Here is a 22,349-nt window from a genome sequence, read left to right on the forward strand (position 1 = left end):
TTACATAAATAATTATTAGCTGCAGTGCTAATCCCTTCTATCTAAGACAGGTATAAAATAAAACTTATCTACTCTTATGTATTACTTATTAAAATGACAAAAAAACATCTTCAGGCTGACACAGGCTTATCGTTTGGTTTGTGCTCGGCCCCGCCTAAGTTGAATGTAAAATAAGGCCTATAAACAGACAGTTGTCAAACCTGATCATCAACACACACCTGTTTCGCCGACTCTCCTTGTGTTTAGGTTATTCCCTGTGCACAGCGGGACGCCCTCTACTGTCTCCACGAGAATGGTTGTATCACCCTTCGAGTGTGTCGCTCCACTTACACTACTGAGGAAGCAGCAGGTATGAAAGGTCTTCACGGAGATGTGCACCCACACAAACACACACACGCATACAGCACAATCTAGTTGTACTTTGCTCACACACAAACCACTGTCACTCCTGTCAGCATCTATTCAGCCAAACTGCACTGCAGTCAGAGCCCGTAGCCTTTCTCTATGCTCCACTAGGCATGTAGCCTCTTACTGTCTCATTTATCTTTGGCTCAGTGTTATAGACCAATAGAAGTCCATTGTCTCGCTGCATCTCTCTCTCTCCCTCACTTACTCTCCTTGCAATCTCTCCTGCTGGCGACTGTTCTTTATTTTTTCCTGCCATGTCCTTCAGTGAGTCTCTCATGCACTCACTTATTCTTTTATTCCCCTTCTTCTACTTACCTTGAATACTTTCTTGACTCTTCACTTTTAAGAATTACTCAAAAATTGTTTCCACCTGTCTCTCAATGCTCCAACTCTTGTGCTTCTTTTTTCCCCATTTCCATTCATGTCTTCACCTATTTGCTCTGATTCCATCTCGTTCATTTTTATCTCCCACCATTCTTCTTTTTCACTCTCCCTCACTGTCACGCTTGTTTTCCCCCAACCTTTCTACCACTTTTATCTCCTTAATGCTTCCCTGGTTCTTTCCTCATTTCCCTCTCAGATCCAGAACAAAGTGTCCAGGAGCTCGTGTACGACCTTCGCTCTCAGTGCGATGCAATCCGTGTCACCAAGACAGTCCGGCCGTATCGCATGGTTATCTGCCCTGTCAATGAAAACAATGCTGGGCTGATGGTCAGCGACGGCAGAGTCATGCTGTGGGAGCTGAAAGCTCATACTGGCAAATCGGCAGCCAATCCTAGGTACGCACGCACACAAACACACACACACACACACACACACAGATATGCAAATAATTATCTATAATGCTTCATTACAGTTTTGCAGGTGGAAGCTGAAATAGCAGGAACAAGTAATGGTTAAAGATTTGACTACTTTGTAAGGTGACTTAAACTGACTTTAAACTACATAATCCTCTGACCTAAATGTAGTCTTCTCAGCGACTGGTGTAGGAAGGGGGTGTAGAGAGTTTATATCATTGATGAGCCGTGCTTTCCTTTGATGGAACATTCCCTTGCTGCTCCCGAGGAGATAGTTTTCTATTTCTCTCTAAGTTGGCTTCCGTTTGAGGCCAAGAGAGGTTTGTCTGCCTGTGAGCAAACCAGTCTAAACAAGACAAATCTATAGCAGTGAATTTAGGAATATTTGGCACATTCTATCCTTTTGCCAACTCTGTGATGAATTGTCTTATTAAAGTTTTGTTTGAATCTATTTGCTTGAAGTCTCAGACAGGTGCATTTCCTATTTAAAGCACTACTCAGCTGTACCTGTTCAATTTTAGGTCAAGCCACCAGTGTATAAAGCTCCTTACTGAGCAGCATGTAATCAATACAAGGAATCAGTACACAAGTTATCCTCTGTGAATGCTGCTGAGTCCCTTTGGGTCAGTCATTTATTAAAAGCAGATCACAGTCATAATTTTATGAAGCAACATTCATTTTTATCTCCCATTAACTTTTAATAATGAAATATATAATAAAAAAAATGTTTTTAATTGATGTACTCTCTCCCTTTGTCTGTCAGTTCGGGTCTGTCGCCGCTCTACTCCCCCGTGTCATTTTGTGGAGCTCCACTGGGTCCAAAACAAAAAAGGATCCAGGATCTCTGTCTTAACAGCATGATCGGTATGACTACACATCACCATCAATACCATCTTGCAAACATCAGACACGTTGATGTCTACAGTGCCACAAAATACACATATATCACACAAGTCACTACTTGTTGAAGCAGAAGCTTTCTCCCTCTCCAAAGAAAGATCACTTTCAATTTTGAAAGAGATTTTGGACAAATACACATTTTTTATTTTTCAGATTCTGCTTCAGCACATTCATTTGAAATAGAATAAGTGATACTCCCTTTAAACTGGATCTAAACTTTAACTTGGGTAGATTTATATCAATATCGTGGCAAGGCACAAACCCTGAGTATTTGCCAGCCATCTGCCTCAATCAGATGATATAAAGTGTCTGCTGATGTTTGGTCCAAAATTTCAGGCAGTCATCGACCAGAAAGTAATTTTCACAAAGTACTACATATGAGGACTTTGTTTGGTTTCGACCACTGTGTGTTAAAATTGCTATATCTCCCTCACAGTTCCTTCTGTACTGATGTAAACCTACTCAAATTAAAGCTCCGACATGAGTCACTTTTGTTTAGTGTATGTTACGGTATATAATTTGAAGTTGAATATGTTTAAGCTCAGAGCCTGAACAACACAAATGCTGCATTTATGCAAGTGTTTATTTCATCAGGCCTCAGTATATCTTTCATTGTAATGTGAGTTTGAATGGGCCTCTGGATCTCCTTGGCTTTCTGCTTTGATTTGTGACTACTGGTTTCTCCTCTGTGCGCAGGCCAGCACCATTCCCCAAGCTGAATGGCTCTGTATTAAGAATCTCATGGGTGCTTGGCCACTCCGGTTTCTCACTCTTTTATCTCTTTACCATCTCCTCTTTTTTGCTCAGGATTTGTTTCTCTCCATCACTCGAGTCTTCTTCACTCATCACTCATCCTCTTTCTCTCCTCCCTGTTGATTAAGAGCAGAGCTTCTGATCAAAAGATGAATGTGGGTTTACAATAGTAATGACATTCAGGATCTTTTGTTTTTTTCTTTTCCTATTTTTCGTTCTTCAGTTGTATTCAGCGAGAGTCTTACTGCCAGTGTGTGAGAGGCCTTGGGGAGGTGGAGCACTTGTAATTATGTTGGTATAAGAGGGGTTGATTTTGCACACATGCACGCACGCACACGCACGCACCCATTGCAGCAAGCCACTGCCTATAGCTCTATGTGATGGTTGCTGACTATAGCTCTTGTTATGAGGCAATGTCACTGACCTGCAGGGTGCTCCAATTCTGTGAAAAGCTAGGTTGTTGTTATGATTTGATGCTGATTGGCTGACATAAGAACAGAATCAGACTGGCAATTGCAAACTGATCATTGCCATAAAGTGATCCGCTGGAAAATGGTTGTACATTTGCCTTAATTTCATGTTTTCATTTGCTACACATGGAGATCTATTGTATATATGTTAGTTTTGTATTGATGTATTACCTTGTTTGGAATTATTTCCTCATCTCATTTAATTATATCTTCAAGCTGAAATGACTCTCATTTAGATAGACAATGATTTTCCAATGTAAAAAAGGCTATTATGGTGCATGAAATGAAAAAAAAAATGGATTACTCAACTAGTGCCAATAATAACGTCAATGTTGTTGCACCGTCATCAAATATACAAAAGGAGATGACTGTCCATTTAGAACCTTTAAAATGCAGCCATTAACAGTCTAATTGTAAGGGCATGGTCATCAAAATCCAAGCCTCTGTAAACAAATTGTGTGGGCTCAGGTCTTTCAAATATCAAAGGACCTGGGGGCTTATATTTATGGTGAACACTGCTGTTAAGTTTTGTGACTATCCAATGAACGTAGATTTAACAGGATGAAACCTATTGATACTCCTGTGTAAAACATGGTTCACATCCATGAGATCATTAAAGATGGGGAACTTGGTAACAGGCCACAGCTTAATGAAACAAGCCAGCTTTAAATTAGATCGCTAAATTGAAAGTTTATATGCAAGGAGTGCTAATGAGCTGTCACAATTATTATCTCCGGCAAGGAGGTTATGTTTTTGCCTATGTCTGTTTGTTTGTTTGTTGGTTGTTGTGTTTGGTCATTTGTCAGCAAAATTACGCAAAAAATTCTGAACAGATTTCCACAAAACTTTTCTCAAGGACAGGACATTGGGCCTAGACGGAACCCTTTTAAAACTTAGTGTGGATCCGGACAAAGGGAAAGATCCAGGTTTTTTTTTTCACTTTCTTAAACATTGCGAGATAGAAACATGGCATGTTCAGGAGACTGATATCTTTGAGTGTGCAATTTGTTGCAGCTTGATTGAATTTAACAGGATTGTTGGGCTCTACTGGGTACCATTCTGGAGATAACTGCATATTAACTGCAAAGTTAGATTCATTCCAACATAATCCGACTTCTATCTGCATCAGGGTACGAATGGCACTGCTGCAGTACTCTGTTGGATGAGTCACACACCTATGACACCATGTAAATGCAGCCTCATATGGAGTAGAAGCAGGAGCATTGATGATGATGTTTAATAGTTGATGTTGTTGTTGATGTTGGTCTTTTAGCTTCAGATGGTTGTTGGTCAGTTTGTCTTTTTTTATTTGCTTGTTTAAGTCTTTGTTTATTGTAACACAAGTATGGTCGTTGTCATGCTAGTTCTGTAGTGCAATATTGTAACTTATTTCCTGTACTAATGAAGTGTCCAGATGGACTCTGATGCAACCATTTATTTTTTAATGCTGACTTAGTTGCCAGATATATCATCTAAACTGGATCAGCTTGACTAACTTTAATGTTTGCTTAAATTATATATTGGACACATTAATATCAACTCATGCATTCAACATTATTGAACCTTTTTTTTCTTGTTCTGAAAATGCCAATGAAAAGAAAGGTTAAAAAGAAAAAAAGATCAGTATTTATCATCTCAATCACATGTTTTAAGTTATATTGATTTATTGCAGATTGTATGAGCTGGGCTATGATGCAGGAAAGCTGCTCTAACAAAAGAAAAATAATGTGTTTTTTTCTTTCAACAATAATATGCATGCTATATGTACTGTGTTAAATGTGTTAATAATGTTAAATGTTATTGTCCCATTAATAAAGGTTTAAGGTAATGATTCCCACCCTAAACATTTTTCATGCTGTGGTTCCATTTCTAGGCCAGACCATGATGGCTGGTGAGGCTCTTCCTCCATCATCCAACCCCCAAGAGGTCCAGTTGAAGTTCCTGCTGACAGGCCTGCTCTCTGGTCTGCCGCTGCCACCGTTTGCCATCCGCATGTGCCCACCACTTACCACCAAAAACATCAACCACTACCAACCCCTGCTGGCTGTCGGTAGGTGATAACACCACTGAAACGCATGCACAACGAAAACACAATGTTTATTAAGATTTACCAGAGAGAGAGAGATTTTGATTTTGAAAATACAATGTTTATTAAGATTTACCAGAGAACATCGCGGTCCTCTACAAATGAAATGAAAAAAAACACACACAACAACAAAATAACAGAAAAACAGAATAAATCAGGTCATAAACACAGAGTGAAAGATGAGCTCTCCCTCCTTCGAGAGAGAGAGAGAGAGAGAGAGAGAGAGAGAGAGAGAGAGAGAGAGAGAGAGAGAGAGAGAGAGAGAGAGAGAGAGAGAGAGAGAGAGAGAGAGAGAGAGAGAGAGAGAGAGAGAGAGAGAGAGAGAGAGAGAGAGAGAGAGAGAGTCAGTAAAAGTTTGTATTCATTTGTTTTAGATCAGCATAGCAATTTTCATCAGAAGCTGTTTCTTTATCTTCCCCACTGTAATGATGCATACAATTATGAAAGCCTCAATTTAAATGGACAATTAAAAGCATCATTTCATTTGTAATTTGTCTCTGTTTTTGTCTGTCTTTCTGTCTACCTCTTGTGAGTGTGTGTGTGACTGCTAGGTGTGCACACACTCCTGCCGTGTAACAAATTTCATTTAAGGCCCAGGTGGAGTGCTGTTCTCTCCCCAGCGCATCAAGCCTTCACTTTAGTTGTCAAGCTGAAAAATAGGCTACTCTCAGTCCCCTGATGTAGACCTCATAAATGAATCATACCTCAAAGATACATTGCCTCCTTTAGACCCACACACAAGCTGATGAAGCAAATTAAAAGTTACACCCTATACCTACACATCTTACAAGCATTTTCTCTGGGTGTCTATGTCTTTCTGATATATGCAACAGCACCACAGGGGAGGAACGCAGAGATCTCTTCAATTCACTACACGTTATTAAATAATAACTGCAATATTTATAAAAGGCCTTAAGGGACGACCATTGCTGTTCTCAGCTTGTTATTCACAGGTTTGTCTCATGTGTTCTGTAAAATATTTAAGGGCATCTCTACCTAAAAAAGAGAAAAACACCACTCTCAAAAGTTTTTCCAAGGGTAGAACACTTTAAATCAACCTATTAGTAGTGGTTTGTAGATGCATATTTCCATTTGCTCTGACAATGTTGGGATAGCGCCTGAGGGCTTTCAGTAACCTCACAAAGTAGATCTGTTGTCTTAACCTCACCAAAGCAAGTGGAAACTGAAAATAACAATCAAGAAACAAAGGAAATAAAGTAGTCAAGAAATAAAACAGAACTTGAACTCCAGTCTCCTGGGTAAAAGACCAGCGTTTGACCCATCCATCCACCACAACATCCGCCATATGTGTACTTTGTCCCTCTTTACACCACCTCAACTTACTGCCTGAAGCCTTTTTGGCAGAAAGCCTTCAAACTGTGCACTAATGAACGAGCTTCATTCTTGCCACATGAGCTCAATTCTTTGTATGTTCAGAAACACCTCTCTCTAAAGCAGCCATCTCAAAAACACTTTCCAGTCAGGGACATGTCATTTTTTTGCGATCACTGTGTTACTGTGGAGCAGTGACAGTTAGGAGCACATCATACAGCAGATTGTGTGGGGTTGACTTGGCGTATAGCTGGTTCTCAGTGGCCCTCTGAATCTAAAAGTAGAACGTGGCGTCCCCATTGTCATCTTACAGAGTCAAGTAGTTAAACAGTGTCAAGCAGCATTATTGAAACGTGCCTTTTGTTGAACTTCCTGTACGCTGGCCTGTGAATTATTAGTACAGAGGACTGGATAATTACAGAGGAGATTTAAATGTAGGATGCAATCTCTGCTGTAAAGTGAAGGGTATGTCCGGACAATTCAAAAGGTAAAGTATGTATAAATATAATGGCACCCTGAGGCTAATTTATTTATATTCCATTTCTTACTCTAACAATGTTAGAAATATTACCTGTACTATGACAATAGTAGGTAGACTTACAATTACATTCGAAAGCTTTCAGTTTCGGAGTCTTGAAATCTGGAACTTTGCCTTGCGGTCATGCTTTATGAATCTAATACATTTCTGAGTTAGAATTGCAGTGGATGTCATTTCCTCCCCAGTAATGATGCCTGAGTTGGTACTGTGACAAGTGTTCTGCCATGAGTTGGCATCTGTCACCTCTCCTGTATACCACAAGCCATATAACACACCTAATAAGTCAATCCAGAGCGATCCATGGAGGAGTCCTTGACAGTTACAGCTCTGTCTTTGCCGCTGAAACAGTCTGCATTACTTTTCTACTTAGGTTAGGTTAGGAATCTGCTGAGGTTTCTACCTAGTGCAGAGGTAGTTAAAACGGGGACTATTGAGTCTCAGTGATGCAACACCAGTCAGAGGAACAACCAAGGGAAACCAAGTTTTTACACCTTCCACTAGGTGCAAATAAAGCAAGAGATGAGCTCACCTCTGAAGGTGTGAAAGCACTGGGGGTTGAAATTGCCATATACAGTTTCATTACAGTTAGAGAGGGAAGGGAGACCTTTCTCCGTTTTCTCTATTTCTGTTTTCCACTTTTCCCTTTTGTCAGTCTTTCTTGCGCCTTGCCACCAACAGGGAGGTTACATAAAACTTTGCAGCCTGCCTATCTACCCAGAAGCACTGCTGTCGGGTTTCCTGTCTAAAAACCTGCAATCTGTATGAGACGTGACAGCTCCATTACGGATAGGCACAAGACCCAGCGCCTTCCATCTCTGTGACCTGTACACAAACACTGACAAACCAACATCCATTCCTAATCATCTGATGGTGGCATGCCTAATTTATTTATTTTTTGCTTACCCAACAGCTATTCTTTTCTGCTTTGTTTGGATCTGCTGGGAATGAAACAGCATAAAGAGTACAATAAAGTATCAACAGAGCAGAAACATAAATTTGTCAGTTGCAAGGTATGGGAAATAAACCTCTATGTCCTGACATGAAAGCAGCTACTGGAGCATGTACCTCAAAAAGAAAAAACAATTATCAGATGTACTGATTCTCATTATCAGCTCCAATGGTCTGTCAATATCGATTACATTTACAGTCCACAAAATAATCTATTGGAAGCCTATAATTTAAGTTACACATTTCCCTCTACCACCTCACACTTGTAGAATTGAGCTCAACTGAGGATAGGCAAGCTCTGTCATCAGATGTGCTTGGTGTTAAAACATTTTAGTGTTTGGTGGTGCAACGAAAACTTTCCCATCATTTGAAAAAATGATTTCTACTCACTATTAAGTATATTTGCTAACCTCAAATCTTTGCTTAAGTATAATTTAAAGGAGTAGTTTAACATACACGTTCCAACTTTCCAAGAGTTGGAGGAGACAATTTTTATCCCTCATGTCTGTACAAGAATGTCAAAAAAAATAGTTCATGACCCCTTAAAATGAGAAACATGACATTTTCATCAATTTTAGTTCAGATTAGTTAATTAGAGTGCTTTATAGTTAGGCAGATTTTAGTACTCTTGGACTAGGTTAGCTTTTTTTGTTTTTATTCTAAGCTCCGCTAACATCACATGACTTCTAATCAAACCTTTGGCGAAGAATGAGAAAGAAAGGTTTTTAGAATGCTACCATGCTCCTGAAACCATGAATGGATTGAAAAGAATGAATGATTGATACAATGTAAATATTACGTATATTATAACATTGTAAATCATACCAGTGCCAAATAATTCATGATAATTAAATACATTAATTCATTCATGGGAAAATTGTTCTATCTATGATCACTCTATCAATGAGCTCATCTACCTGCACAATCCTAGTAGGTTGGGTAGATTTGTATTAAGTAATAATGTGAGCATATTTTTTTTACAAAAAGTACAATAAATAATGTTAAAGATGAAATTGATAGGATAATTATTATTACTGTCTTTCAAAACTTTCTATAGATAATGTGATAATATCTTTATTGTCAATTCTTTTGGCTGCAATAATCGTTTTCCTGAAAATCTGATATTGTGAAGTCCACTTAAATATAGGTTCACCTCAGCTTTGAGGCCATAAGGAGGATCTTCTGGATCATCTTCACAACAAACGTTCTGAGACAACTTAGGGAATACGTGTTTCATAAACGACCCACTTTCTGTTTGCCCAAATTAACTGCTGAAACTGCCTACAGTCCCACACTGCATGACATTTATCAGCTACACCCACACCCACCCACACACACACACACACACACACACACACACACACACGCACACACGCACACACGCACACACACACACACACACACACGCACACACGCACCCATGCCCATGCCCATGTGGCACTGGGCACTGCCTATCACTACCCCACGATGTTGTGTCAGCATGTGGTCGTCATGCTGTAGCCCCGTGCAGACTGAGAAGTCCTTATCAGAGGGATTATCATAGAACTGAGTGGGCTGCTGCACCTGCCCCTGATTATTGCAGACATAAAAAAGAAATCCCCCAGACCTAGTTAAACACTTTCCATACATCATGGAAATGGACTTTTGATTTGCTTTCACATCTGCTGCAGTGTTTTTTGCACCATGCTCCTGAACCGAGTATGAATTTTAGTCTGAATTTAAACCAGGCCATTGCTGAAAAATATCATGTCACCTGCAGTTTTTAATCAGTTGGTGCTGGAGGAACGGCTTTTGTGCTATTTCCCCAGCAGCAGATGAAATGGTGCTATGTTCTTGGGCTGGGAGCTGGGTGACTTAGGGTTTGATGTGAAGCCTCTATCCACACCTACTGCGGTGACAGGGAACACACAGGGTTGTCACACTGACATGACATTGTTCTGAACCCGCTGTAGGCGAGATGCTGCTAAGATAAGTAAATGTATGCCGGGTGACCTCTCTTGTTTTTGTGTCATATTCCTCATGCCCTGCTCTCTCCCTCTCCCTATCTCTCCCTCTCTCTCTCTCTTTACCCCAGGCACGAGTAATGGGTCTGTACTGGTCTATAACCTGACCAGTGGTCTTCTCCACAAAGAACTAAGTGTCCACTCTTGTGAAGTCAGGTAAGATTTCAGTGTTTTCAGACTCATTAGAATTCGTGGAGGCAATTGCCACTCACATAATTAGAGTGCCATCATGATAACTGTTGTTTGTTAAAGCTAAATAATTCCCTGGTTTACTTTATAATGGTTCTACCTGAATATGTGAGAGTGCTTCAGCTGAGTATGCTACTCTTGATTTGAATAATACTGATACAAGAACCACACAAGAAAAATGAAAAAAACAACAACAAATAAATATGGATATTGTGGTTAAATATATAATAGTCTAAATTATCAAAATGTGAAACCCAAAGATAATGCAACGTTGATTTTATGTGCAAATAAAATCATGAAGGCCATGAATACAAATGTGTCATGGTGACAGCCTCAGAATAATCCTGGGACCATATACTATCTGATCAAGTTAGAGTATATTCATAGAAAACTACACTGTGTCAATGAGATGATGAAAATCCTGCACAGCTGCCTCAGTACATTAATCCCAACGAGTAACTCGTACAGTGAATTTGTTTTCTGAAGTGAGAGCGAACAAAGAAGGAGCTGAGATGCTTTTGAAAAATGGGAGCAGCTTTTGCGCACAGTTCAAATCAATTCATCACAACGACCCAATGAATTGCATCACAAGGCCCATACTTTACTGTGTATGTGTGTGTCTGCCTGTGTTTGTGTGTGCATGTGTTTGTATGTATGAGAGAAATCACCGTTTAGTGACATCCACACAAGGAAAAAAACATCTTGTTTACCAAATCCAATTTACACTGTTTCCACCCTTCTCACAGTACACGTTTTGACTCATCTAACTCAGGTGTTACTAGTCATATTAATGTCATGCTCTGGTATTGCACATGCCGGGCGACCAAAGCAGAACCCGGTCATCATTAATGTTATTAGTTTCACTTGTTGTTTCTCCTGCTATGACAAGTCAAAATATCATCTAGGAGGATGGTCTGATTTATATCTCTGTGAAATGCATGCTGCATATAATTTTCTTTTTCTTTTCTCACTTGAAATAAATCACTAGATTTTTTTCAAATTGGAAATTGAGCCAAATATTCAAGCGTCTCCTGTCATTTTCTTGTGAACATCCGAACACTGCACTATTCTCTCAAGTCTAAGTAGTTAATTAATGAACCTTTCAATCACACATCAAAAGGTGCCTTCAGAGAAGAGCAATATTCTATATAAGACAGACTCCTAATTCTGTTCATAGCTAAGCATTTGAATCGGGAAAATAAAAACAACAGCGGTAATCTTGAAGAGTTGTTGATGACATTTCAAGGAATCGATGACAAAACCACCAACACAATTAAGAGCTATTTAGTTAGGAACGAATAGGATCGAACCTATTTAAAAGATAAATTGTAGAGATTCTGCTCAATATTACATATTAATGGATCATGAATACTTCGATGCAATGGCCTTCTGCAAAAACGCCACATGCTCTTTTGCCTATAAATTTTTTTTAGTATTTGTTTCTGTTGCTGTCCTTGATGTCAGCTGGCAACTGTGACTGTGGAAAGAATATCTTTATTCTGAACAGATCAACTGGGAAATCCAGACGGGACGGAACAACACACTTTCTGTAGTCCCCAACATCTTTGTGTGTTCAGAAAAAGATATTAAAAAGCTTTCAGTTAATTTAATTGGGCTTTGGTATTTTTAAGAACTCAATTACACTCGCTTAATTTGATTTCCAAAATTTAAGGATTGGTTGCACATTACTCATAACCCATTGGTCGAAGCTAAATCACATTCAGTTTTGTATAAATTAAAAAAAACATTTTTTGGTCTAGTATATAAAATTAATATCAAATTCCTATATAGGGCAAGGACAGATTCCTCAAGATGGATTGCAGTGGTGTGCTTGACTTAAATAGAACCTCGTTTAATTATTATGGTGCGTGAGGCAGGGCCACACTGAAAGGGGATACAATCAGAACACTATGCCCCACAATGCAACAGCCAAGTATCCACAAAGAGCAGGCTGCGCTTCATTACTTAGTATCTCCTAATTAGTAGCAAAACTATTTCACCAGGAATAATTAAGGACGAAATTGGATCAATTAATGTTGTTAAGAGATTGATTTGGAGCAAACACCATTTGTTCCAGCAGAGCCGGGCTCTCTTTAATGAGAGAAGTTTTCTATCCCCACAAATGTGAAACTCAAACAAACTTTAATGAACTATGCAACACACGCATAAGTTACTTGAGAAATGTCTGTAGCTGTCTCTGTCTGTGCATATGTGTTTATGTGCGGATTCAAGGGAGTGATTAGGCTACGGATCTCTGCCTGGTTTCTTGTGTCACTGTGGATTTGCTCTACAGTCATGATGCTCCACAGCTGTCTCCTCGTCTGCTTGTCATCTCCCACTCAATGCTATTGTACTTTCTCAATCCTGACATAATAATTAATACATGCAAGCATCTACACATTGTTTAGTTGCTTGGTGTTGCACACCACTTTGAACCCCTCATATTTGAAAAAGTATTGTGCAGCACAAAAAATGAAAATAACGGAATAGTACAGTCATACATGAACCCACTTCACCAGTCAAAGTAGTTAAAATCAAAGTAGTGTCACCAGATCAGGGCTCTGCTGTTATGTCCAGTGCTGTGACTCACAGCATTAAGTTCAAACCTGTGTGTTTTGTGTGGTGGGAAGAGCAGAGGTGCTCATGGAAATGAGCCCAGCAGTCCTTGCCCGAGCACAGCCATGCCAAAGGAGGCCTGGCTACTTAACATCTCATTTACATTTCGTGGGGAAATTGACTAATTAATCATGTGGCCATTTACCATCTCATTACAGTGGAGTGTGTGCTCCCTGAGCTATGTACATTTCTCAAAAAATATTCATATCTCACCCTTGCTTGATTTGCTTTGCTGTGTTTTTTTTTTGTTTTACGTCCTCCTTATTGAGAAGTAGATTTACCTCACTTGGATGTAGTGAAAGAATAAGTGGCAAATCCTCGCAAGTATCGGGTAGCAATATTTTTATGTCAATAAAACCTGTCTGTGTGCTTATTCCTCAGGGGGATTGAATGGGTGAGTCTCACCAGTTTTCTGTCTTTTGCCACATCTGCCCCCAACAACATGGGCCTGGTGCGAAATGAACTGCAGCATGTCGACCTTTCTACTGGTAAGGTATACACACACACACACACACACACACACACACACACACACATACACATTCACACACACAATATCAATTAAACCAGCACTTTCATAATGGCCATGCTTCTTGATATATCAGTTTTCCTAAGGGTTTTGTAGCAACAAAAAAGATAAATAAAACAATAATAAACAAATAAACACTTCAGTCCCCCTCACTCGCTGACATCCTCTTTTTATCTTTCTGTGTCTATGTGGTTCACTTAAGCACTGGGATCATTGTTGTGCCACTTTTTATGCCAGCAGCAGAAGCAGTCACTGAGCAGGATTGATGTCTGTGTAAAGGGGTGAGTCGGCAAAGTGAGACAGACACCGTTGTGCTAAGCATCACGCTTCTGATTCCGAAACGCTGGCACGCTATCTGAAATCACACACTGGGGCGGTGATATGCTGGCTTAATTGGTGCAGTGTAAACGAGCAAAGGCTGCATATTGAGGTCTCCTCTTAACGGCAATAAAATGATATCGCTGGAAAAAAGTGTCTTCAAAGACTCTTTTTTATTCTCCCCTAGGAGGTTCTTACACACTTCTCAAAATTTAGGATCAAACTAAATAGTTAGGGCAAAACCAAGGAATGCCAAGCTCTGAAAATGACATCCTATCATGAGTTCCTGCAAAGCAACCTATACCTTGCACGAGACCCTTGATGGGTCTATAGAATTACTGCACCAGCAGTAGAGTGTTTCTCCCTCCTCAAGGGATTGGCGTATACAGTGCTGCATTCTCTCTGCCAAAGAGAGAGTAGAGTTGGAAAGTAACTTCAATGTGATCAATTGGAGATGAATAATTGATGAGTACGTTTTATCCTTTTTCACAAATTTCATGTGCGGTTTGAGAATTTTTGCATCAGCAGTATAAAAAAATAATGGTCTCAGTCACTGAGCCTATATCCCCATTTCATTCAGGACAATGGCGAGGGAAAGTCACCTCTTTAATGAGTCTCTCGTAAGTCGTCAAAGTCAACAGTCCATAGCAATAGCTTTGGTTACAGGACCAGACACTTTCCAATAGACATACACTTAATTGTTTTTCTTTGCAAGCTCAAATAAGTTCAAGTGACCTGAGATCCTCTAAGACAGAGGGTCGCCAGACACGTTTTTGAGAATTTGTGCCACAGTAAGCTTAACCAAGCATATATAGCCAGTCTTGCTACCCTATCACATGGAATCACAGTATATTCAGTCTTTGATTTGTAAATCATGAGGTCCCAGAACACAGTGTGCCGTTCCGGTTGATCAGGGAGAGAAATTAAAAGTAATGAAACGCATCACAACTCTACAGTGCCTGGATCACATTGGACAACACCCAGGTGCCAGCTGTTAAAACTAAACAAAACTAAACTGTCATCACAAATAAAACATTATTTATAATTTCTTTACATTTATTAATCAGAGCATTCAGAACAATCACTCAGAATCAGCCGGGGGAGTCGCGTACAAACCTCTCTTTCATGGTTTGCCGTTTTCTCTACCCTTCCCTGTCATTTCCCTTTTGTCGGTAGATTGATTGCTACAACGGAGGAAGATGAAATTAGGGCTGAGTGTTCTATTTACAATGAAGAAAAACAAGCAGGCTAATAAACCAAACTAAGTGACATGTTGTGTCTGTCTATCGATTTACTCTGCTCCATTTCAGAACCATGGACAGCGCTGTGCTTAAACTCACGCCCCCTAATTTATCCATACTCATTTCACCATTTCACAGCACAAACGCCCATTTGCTAAGCTGTGGAGCTCAGCTTAATCACATGCAAAAATGTTTAGACACCAAAAATCATTAAACCACTTGCCAGCATACAGCGCATTTAGTTGTTATTATTATTATTATTATTATTATTATTATTATATATTTCACAAAAGAGGTGCAGACAGTTGAAGAATGATCAATTTGTTTACATGGGTGTGTACTATAGGGGGTTTGCGAACACCAGCCTGATTATTCTGGAGGGTCGTGACTGGAGAAGGTTAAGAACCACTGCTCCAAGGTGCCCTTGACTTAGAATCTGACTGCAGGTTGTGAAAATAGGCTGTAGGGATTTAAGTGTCATGGCTCACATGAAATATCAATATTTGTTTAATCCGTCTGGGTTCAGTACAAAGACGCAGTCGGTCTGGAAAGGATTTCGTCTGATAAAGAAACAAGATGACAAGTAAAGCAGAGGGAAACGGCTTGCTCAGTTATTCAAAAAATGTGTCAACAACTCCCAAGATGTCTTATTTACATGCAGGTGACAGTTTATACTACATAAAGAAATAAAAAAATAGACATTCTGTTGATTTAATAAGCATGAACTGGAATTCCGAGGCTTTTTACAGAACAAATCAGTACTCAGGTATAGTTTTTCTGCCTACTTTTGTAAGTGTCATTCTTTTCTTACAGTGTTGCATATTTCATGCACTGCTTTAATATTATATGGTTAAATGACAATTATATCATCTAAAATGTAAATTGCTGTCACACCTTCACGTCGAGGATCAGATTCAGTAAAACTGCAGGCATTTTTCACAGTTTTGTTTCTTGTTACTTGGTTCTCGTTCTCATTTGTCTCATTTATTCAGACAAATAGAACACATTTTTGCATATTTAAGTTAAATAAACTATCACAAAGGTCGGTTCTGCACTAAACGGTTTTGTGCTTCAGCTGTAAGACTAATCACTTAGGTAGACACCTCCACCATGTCCATTTTTAACTAGAGCATCTTCCTCACTTACCTTACTCGGTGATGGTGATGTCTGGTCTATGTAGCAATTGTAGCAACTCTTCAGAATGGACATACTCTTTATGTAAGAAATTATTTTTGTGCGTGCATTGACAGGTGGAAGTTGGTGTTGAGACATGGGAGCTTGAACTAGGTTTTCAAAGCCTCTCCTACATGTGGGTCTAAATGTGTTCTATACATGCAAATTCATAGCTGGTGTCATCAGCACAACACAGTTAGTTGTCTTTTCTGATAATCATCCAGTGCAAACATTACCATGCTAATGAGAAAAGAAACCTTCACCCTTTCACATAAAGCAACTGAAGCCATTTTTACCCCTTTTCTTTATTGCTGTTTTTGGCTGCACCATGAACCGTATTCAAGACCCAGAGAAGAGTGTGTGTGTGTCGATACCATAATTGACACTTTGTAATTAGGTTATACAACCCCTCCCACTGCGTATGACTGTGGAAACAAAATGAAATGGAGAAGAGGGCTGCATTAGTCTCTAGTGAGCCACAGGTCTCTACAGTTTTCACTACACCATATGCTTGGCTATTTTATGCCTCACTGGTACTCACCAACTGCTGTCCCAACTTTTGGAGGTCACCCCCCCTTTCCCAAATCACCACAGGCTGCTGTTACTTGGACATTTTAAACAGGTCTCCTATCTAAGTGTCCTTAGCAAAATCCGATCAGCATTTCTCAAGCAAGCACGACGCGATATACCTGAAGGGCATTCTTGTTTTGTTTAAAGGGGCACCTTGACATGTGCATATTGTCTGCTTTGGGTGGGTGCAAGTATCAAATGAAAAGCAGGGATCGGAGCAGGCGGTGAGAATAAGTTGTCTGCAGTTTGCTGCCCCCTGCTTCGGGGACGAGATGAAATCAGGACACATCCAGAACTAAAGGGAAATGAGATGAATCAGTCATTTCACAGGTGTAAAGAAAGATACTGTTGTCTGCATTCCATCATCACCTCCTCTCTGTCACTTTCTCACTCTCTCTCCATGTCTGTTGTGTTTTCCAGGCAGATGCTTTGCATTCAGAGGTGAGCGAGGAAATGATGAGCCACCCATTGAGATGATTAAAGTGTCCCATCTCAAGTGAGTTGCCTGCCCCCCCTTTTCACCACCAACAAAACCAAATACCAACAACATTGCACAATCTCTTTGCTTTAATCTGAGAAACAAACACGTTAACAGCAACTCTACTTTCACATATGGTATGAAATATTTACACCCACAGAGTCTTTCACCATGCCTGCCCGGGGCCATCTCACCTTTGTCTCTCTCTTATCTTCATCCATCTCTGAACATGTAATTAGTTATTTTTTAAGGTTGGAGAGCTCTCTTTTATTTATTAAATTTTTTCTTACCATACCCATACTGAAACGGTAATCTGCTAAAAGAAAAGCAAAGATCAATATTAATTGGGTTGTTTATTTATGATTGTCCCCAACAACCTTCATATTTTCAGGCTGTGCAATGTCCCTGTTCGTTGAATTCTCTATTCAAGTGTTCATCATTACTGCATCTTTTGATCGCACTGTGATATTCAAAAAAGTAAAAGAGCATGTCTGCATTTAGAGTCATCGCACATTTTTTGAGGAATGAAACAAAACTAGAGGTTGTTAGATACATAGCAGGTGTCTTTAGTACTCAGTTTCTCTTAATGTGATTCAGCTTTCCAAGGGCATCATATTTTGACCAACCCATACTATCCTGATCTTTGCCTTTTATAAAGATTGACAATATGCTTAGGCTTGCAATGTATTCAACGATTTGGTCAATGTATTATACTGGAGAGTGACACTTCTGATTATTCTGCCTACATAAGATGACAACTGGCATTTTCGCTCCCTCGCCCAGGGTGAATAGGGCAAGCTGCTCAGGAAGCATTGAATAAAAAAGTGTCAACAAACAGGTCATAGCCATGCAAATGATTTATATATCACAAACACGCTGCTTAAGCATAACAAATGAATGATGTACTGCTTAGGTAAGTAGAGCTTTGTAAAAGTTATATAAAACAGTAAAATGTATGATGTGCACCACATAATGAGGTAACTTTTTATTTCAACCAGGCAAGTTGCCAAAGATCCCAGTCTTAATGACAAAGGCCTGGGGGTTATAGTAACAGGGAGCAAGAGGGTAACATGCTTTTTATACACCTGAGCTCATCAAGGAGCTGCCACGTGCTGCAGAGCTGTTGCACTGTTAAGTACAGTGTTGTTCCTCTACAGCAGCTGAACGTTAGACAGTTAGACATTTGCTCTTAGGCACTTAATGTATGTCATGATTCAAAAGTGCTATATACTTTCTTTTATTTGTGTAAACAGCAGTGCAATATGAAAAGAGATAGTCTAACACAAAGCAGGGATAGTAACAAAGACTCATCCTTGTTGCATTTAGTTTAGTTTCTTGTGCGAAGAAAAAATCATTCATCAAATTAAAATCGTATTGGGGAAAAAAAAAGCGACACACTAGCAGATAAACATGAATCAATCCTGTCACTTTTGGTGCAGGTAATCTGAAACTTTGCTGACTACTGTAGGTAGCAGCTCAGCATCCAGCGTTTAGACATGTTGTGAAACTCATGTTTGTGTTGTCCACCCTCAGACAGTACCTGGTGGTGGTGTTCAGAGACAAACCCCTGGAGCTTTGGGGCACCAGGACGGGGACACTTCTCCGGGAGATGGCTAAGAACTTCCCCACTGTTACTGCTCTGGTACTGATACATCTACATACTTATAAAAACCTTGTCCTTTACCAGCACTTTATTCAAAAGTGCTGTACACCGTAGGAATTGAGATATAACAGAAATGACGTTTTCCTGAAGGTGTTCAGGTATGTTTGATTAAATTCACAACTGCATTGCTGCACATCTCCAGTTTACATTATCACTTTAATAAAACACAATGAGAGTGTTGTCTCTTTTCCTTAATAGTCTCTTATATTTTTGACCCCTTCCCCATCTTGTGTTTGTGTGGGCCATTTGAAAGATTAGTCTGGGAAATTTCCCTAAGCTCAGCAAAGAACAGAGGCTTCATTAGGGCCAGAGAAATACTCATAAAAAAAGAGTTATGCTAGGGAAACTTAACAGTGGGGCAGTAAAATCCTCAACAGTGCGAATAAAAGTGCCTTAATAATACATGCAGGCCTCCCCCAGTCCCATATTGCTGTCTCATTTCCATATTAATTACAACCTCAAGTTAAAAAGACACTGTGTGTGTGTGTGTGTGTGTGTGTGTGTGTGTGTGTGTGTGTGTGTGTGTGTGTGTGTGTGTGTGTGTGTGTGTGTGTGTGTGTGTGTGTGTGTGTGTGTGTGTGTGTGTGTGTGTGTGTGTGTGTGTGTGTGTGTGTGTGTGTGTGTGTGTGTGTGTGTGTGTGTGACAACAGGAGTGGTCCCCGTCCCACAACCTGAAGAGTCTAAAGAAGAAGCAAATGGCGGCAAGGGAGGCCATGGCTCGGCAGACGGTGTCAGACGCCGAGCAGAGCAGTGTTGAATCATCAGTCATCAGGTCAGCATCATAAAGCTTAACAATTTTGTTAATGGCTTTATTCTTGCAAGCCTTTGGCCATGATAGAAAGCCATAATTCATGGAGGGACATGCTTTTCAGACTGACATCCAATAGTTCAAATCTTCAACACCAGACTGAAATTGTTTTGTCATGCTTACGAAATGAAGGGTACCATTTTTTTAGCTCAGACATACCGCCACACTCCTGTTAAATTATCTCAGTTACTCCTTCGAGTTTATTATTATTACTATTATTTTAATTTAGTCTAGATTATATTCAGCAATATTGATTGATTGATTGATTTTTAATCTTCTGGATGTTCTGACCATTTATCCGTTATTGTCAGCCATTTGTCCATCACTTTCAGTTAGCTCATTTCAACCTTTCTGGTTGCTTGCTACCTAGTGCTCAATCACATTTAATCCCAACACAGAGAGTTGTGACTACTGGCTATTGTTTTGGTAAAACCAAGTTTTATAATTTTCAAGTTAACTGTAGCTTCTTCATAATCTTAACATCTGCAACTGTGCCACGGCAAGCGCAGAACCTCCCCCATGAGGTAACACTACCTCTGAATCCCTGGCCTAGAGTAGAAATTCAAAATGTCCATCTAAAATGTTTCACCCTGGAGAGTGCAATTCTGACACGCTGTGCTTATCTCAGAAAATTGTCTGTTTACGTTATTTTCTCTGCCAGCCTCCTGCAGGATGCAGAGAGCAAGTCAGAGACGAGCCAAGCCATCTCAGCCAGGGAGCATTTTGTGTTCACTGACACAGACGGGCAGGTCTACCACATCACCGTAGAGGGCAACACAGTCAAAGACGGTGCCCGAATTCCCCCTGATGTAAGTCCACACATTGTGTCTCTCTTTTCTGTCACTTACCTTGCAGAAAGCCATTCCTACCTGCTTCATATCACTCTGTTCACATTCACTTCTGTTTTAATTCTTTCTGTACACATGATCTAAATCTGTTTTTTCTTTTCCCTGTTTACTTTCTGCAGACATCAGTATGTATCCTGTCAATACTTTGAGCTCTGATTTTGTTTTCCTTCTCCTCTCTCTGTATCAGTGTGTTATCTGTCAAATCTATGAATCAATACTGTTTCTCAGTATTGTGACATAAACTGTCCTTTATATTGAATTTCACCTGTACACACCACACTTTCATCCATCACTTTTTAAGAAAATCTGATAAATCCCTTTTTTCATCCTTTATCTGTCATATTTTGATCCGGTTTTGCTTTTGCATCCCTCAGGCATTGTCATTATCTTTTTGTAGTTTGTACTATTCTTCTCTTTCTCAAAGAGACTTTGCTGTTTTTGTGATCAAACATCTGCATGATATCAGATTGTTTCTTCCTTTTTGGAGCTCAAAAAGAAAAACTTCTTCCTGGTTTTTAGCCAACATCTGCACAATTTCCTCCTCTATAAAGTAAAAGCCATCACTCCCCCCTCTGTATCCTGTGTCCTTCAGTTTTTTTTGTGGGGCTTGTGTGGGAGATGATATAGATTTTGGCTTCACAACAAAAAGGAGCCAACTTCTTCTGCAGTAATAAACTGCATGAAACCAAGGTGAAGGTTCAGCTTAAGTCCAAGTCTTTATATTTTTTGGCACATCAAACTTTTTTTTTTTCTTTTTTCAAGAGAGCAAACAGCCAACTGAAGGTGTGTTATTTTGAGTGTTTCATCAGTTTGTCATCAGTTTGTCCCAGATACTGTTCTGCACGTGTTTTCTGTGCTCGTTCAGATTGTGACTCAGGCTCAGGGAAAGCTAAACTTTTACTGTATCTACCTGTAAAGCTTCCAGTGCTAACCCAGCTTTTAATTTGCTTTGACAGAAAAATGCCACCAGGATGTTTTCAATACATTACATCATATTTTCATTATATTACAATAGGAAATCATTGTATTGCTATAAACAACGGACGATTTGATTACTAGTTAAAGAAAAAGGATGAGTTGCCCAAGCATAACTACTATTGTTTGCTTAGTCTTTCAGAAGACTTTGGCTTTAGGAACTTTATCAGACTCATTATCTTGTGTGACTTGTAATTGTGTTGTGATGATTCAAGCTACAGAGTAGGAGGCACCTTCTGTTATTTGTTGTTGATTGCCCACATCTTCACATTACATACCCCATAGCTTTTTTAAATTTAGATGGCAAAATTACTGTTGCTCCATACTGTATTTCTAAAGGAAAGCCGCTATAGTTTATTCTGTTTTTAAGTGTATTTCTGAGAAGTGGGTAAGACTGTAACACAGTCAGGGTTGTTTTTATTCGACTCTCTACCTGCATGTGTATTTACCCCTCACAGGCAGATACTGGAGGTTTACCTGGGGATTCTAAAGCCTTATCTCCATGATGGCTGCAGATTTATTGCTCAAAGATTTGCATACCCCAAAGATTTTACAATCCTTTCAGGATGATACATGATTTTCATATCTCTGTCAGGAAAGTGACGGAAACTCGCCTCAAAAGTTTGGTCCTATCAGCAATGTGCACACACTGAAGGTGATCTGACACATAATGTCTCTACATCAGCACCAATACACAATATTGATA

General features: G+C 39.6%; 1 protein-coding gene across 1 annotated transcript in view; it reads left to right on the forward strand.

Moving 5' to 3' along the window:
- The window catches only part of wdr11 (WD repeat domain 11), a 45,226-nt gene that overhangs the window by 9,140 nt on the left and 13,737 nt on the right, over nucleotides 1-22,349 (forward strand). The window contains exons 7-16 of the mRNA XM_035606214.2: nucleotides 247-349; nucleotides 989-1,187; nucleotides 1,969-2,069; nucleotides 5,202-5,378; nucleotides 10,307-10,391; nucleotides 13,422-13,528; nucleotides 17,292-17,367; nucleotides 18,883-18,991; nucleotides 19,663-19,784; nucleotides 20,482-20,629. Of these exons, the coding sequence (XP_035462107.1) occupies nucleotides 247-349; nucleotides 989-1,187; nucleotides 1,969-2,069; nucleotides 5,202-5,378; nucleotides 10,307-10,391; nucleotides 13,422-13,528; nucleotides 17,292-17,367; nucleotides 18,883-18,991; nucleotides 19,663-19,784; nucleotides 20,482-20,629 (1,227 nt within the window). The remainder of the gene's footprint in view (nucleotides 1-246; nucleotides 350-988; nucleotides 1,188-1,968; nucleotides 2,070-5,201; nucleotides 5,379-10,306; nucleotides 10,392-13,421; nucleotides 13,529-17,291; nucleotides 17,368-18,882; nucleotides 18,992-19,662; nucleotides 19,785-20,481; nucleotides 20,630-22,349) is intronic.

The sequence above is a fragment of the Scophthalmus maximus genome, chromosome 10 (assembly GCF_022379125.1).
Source record: "Scophthalmus maximus strain ysfricsl-2021 chromosome 10, ASM2237912v1, whole genome shotgun sequence".
NCBI lineage: Eukaryota > Metazoa > Chordata > Actinopteri > Pleuronectiformes > Scophthalmidae > Scophthalmus > Scophthalmus maximus.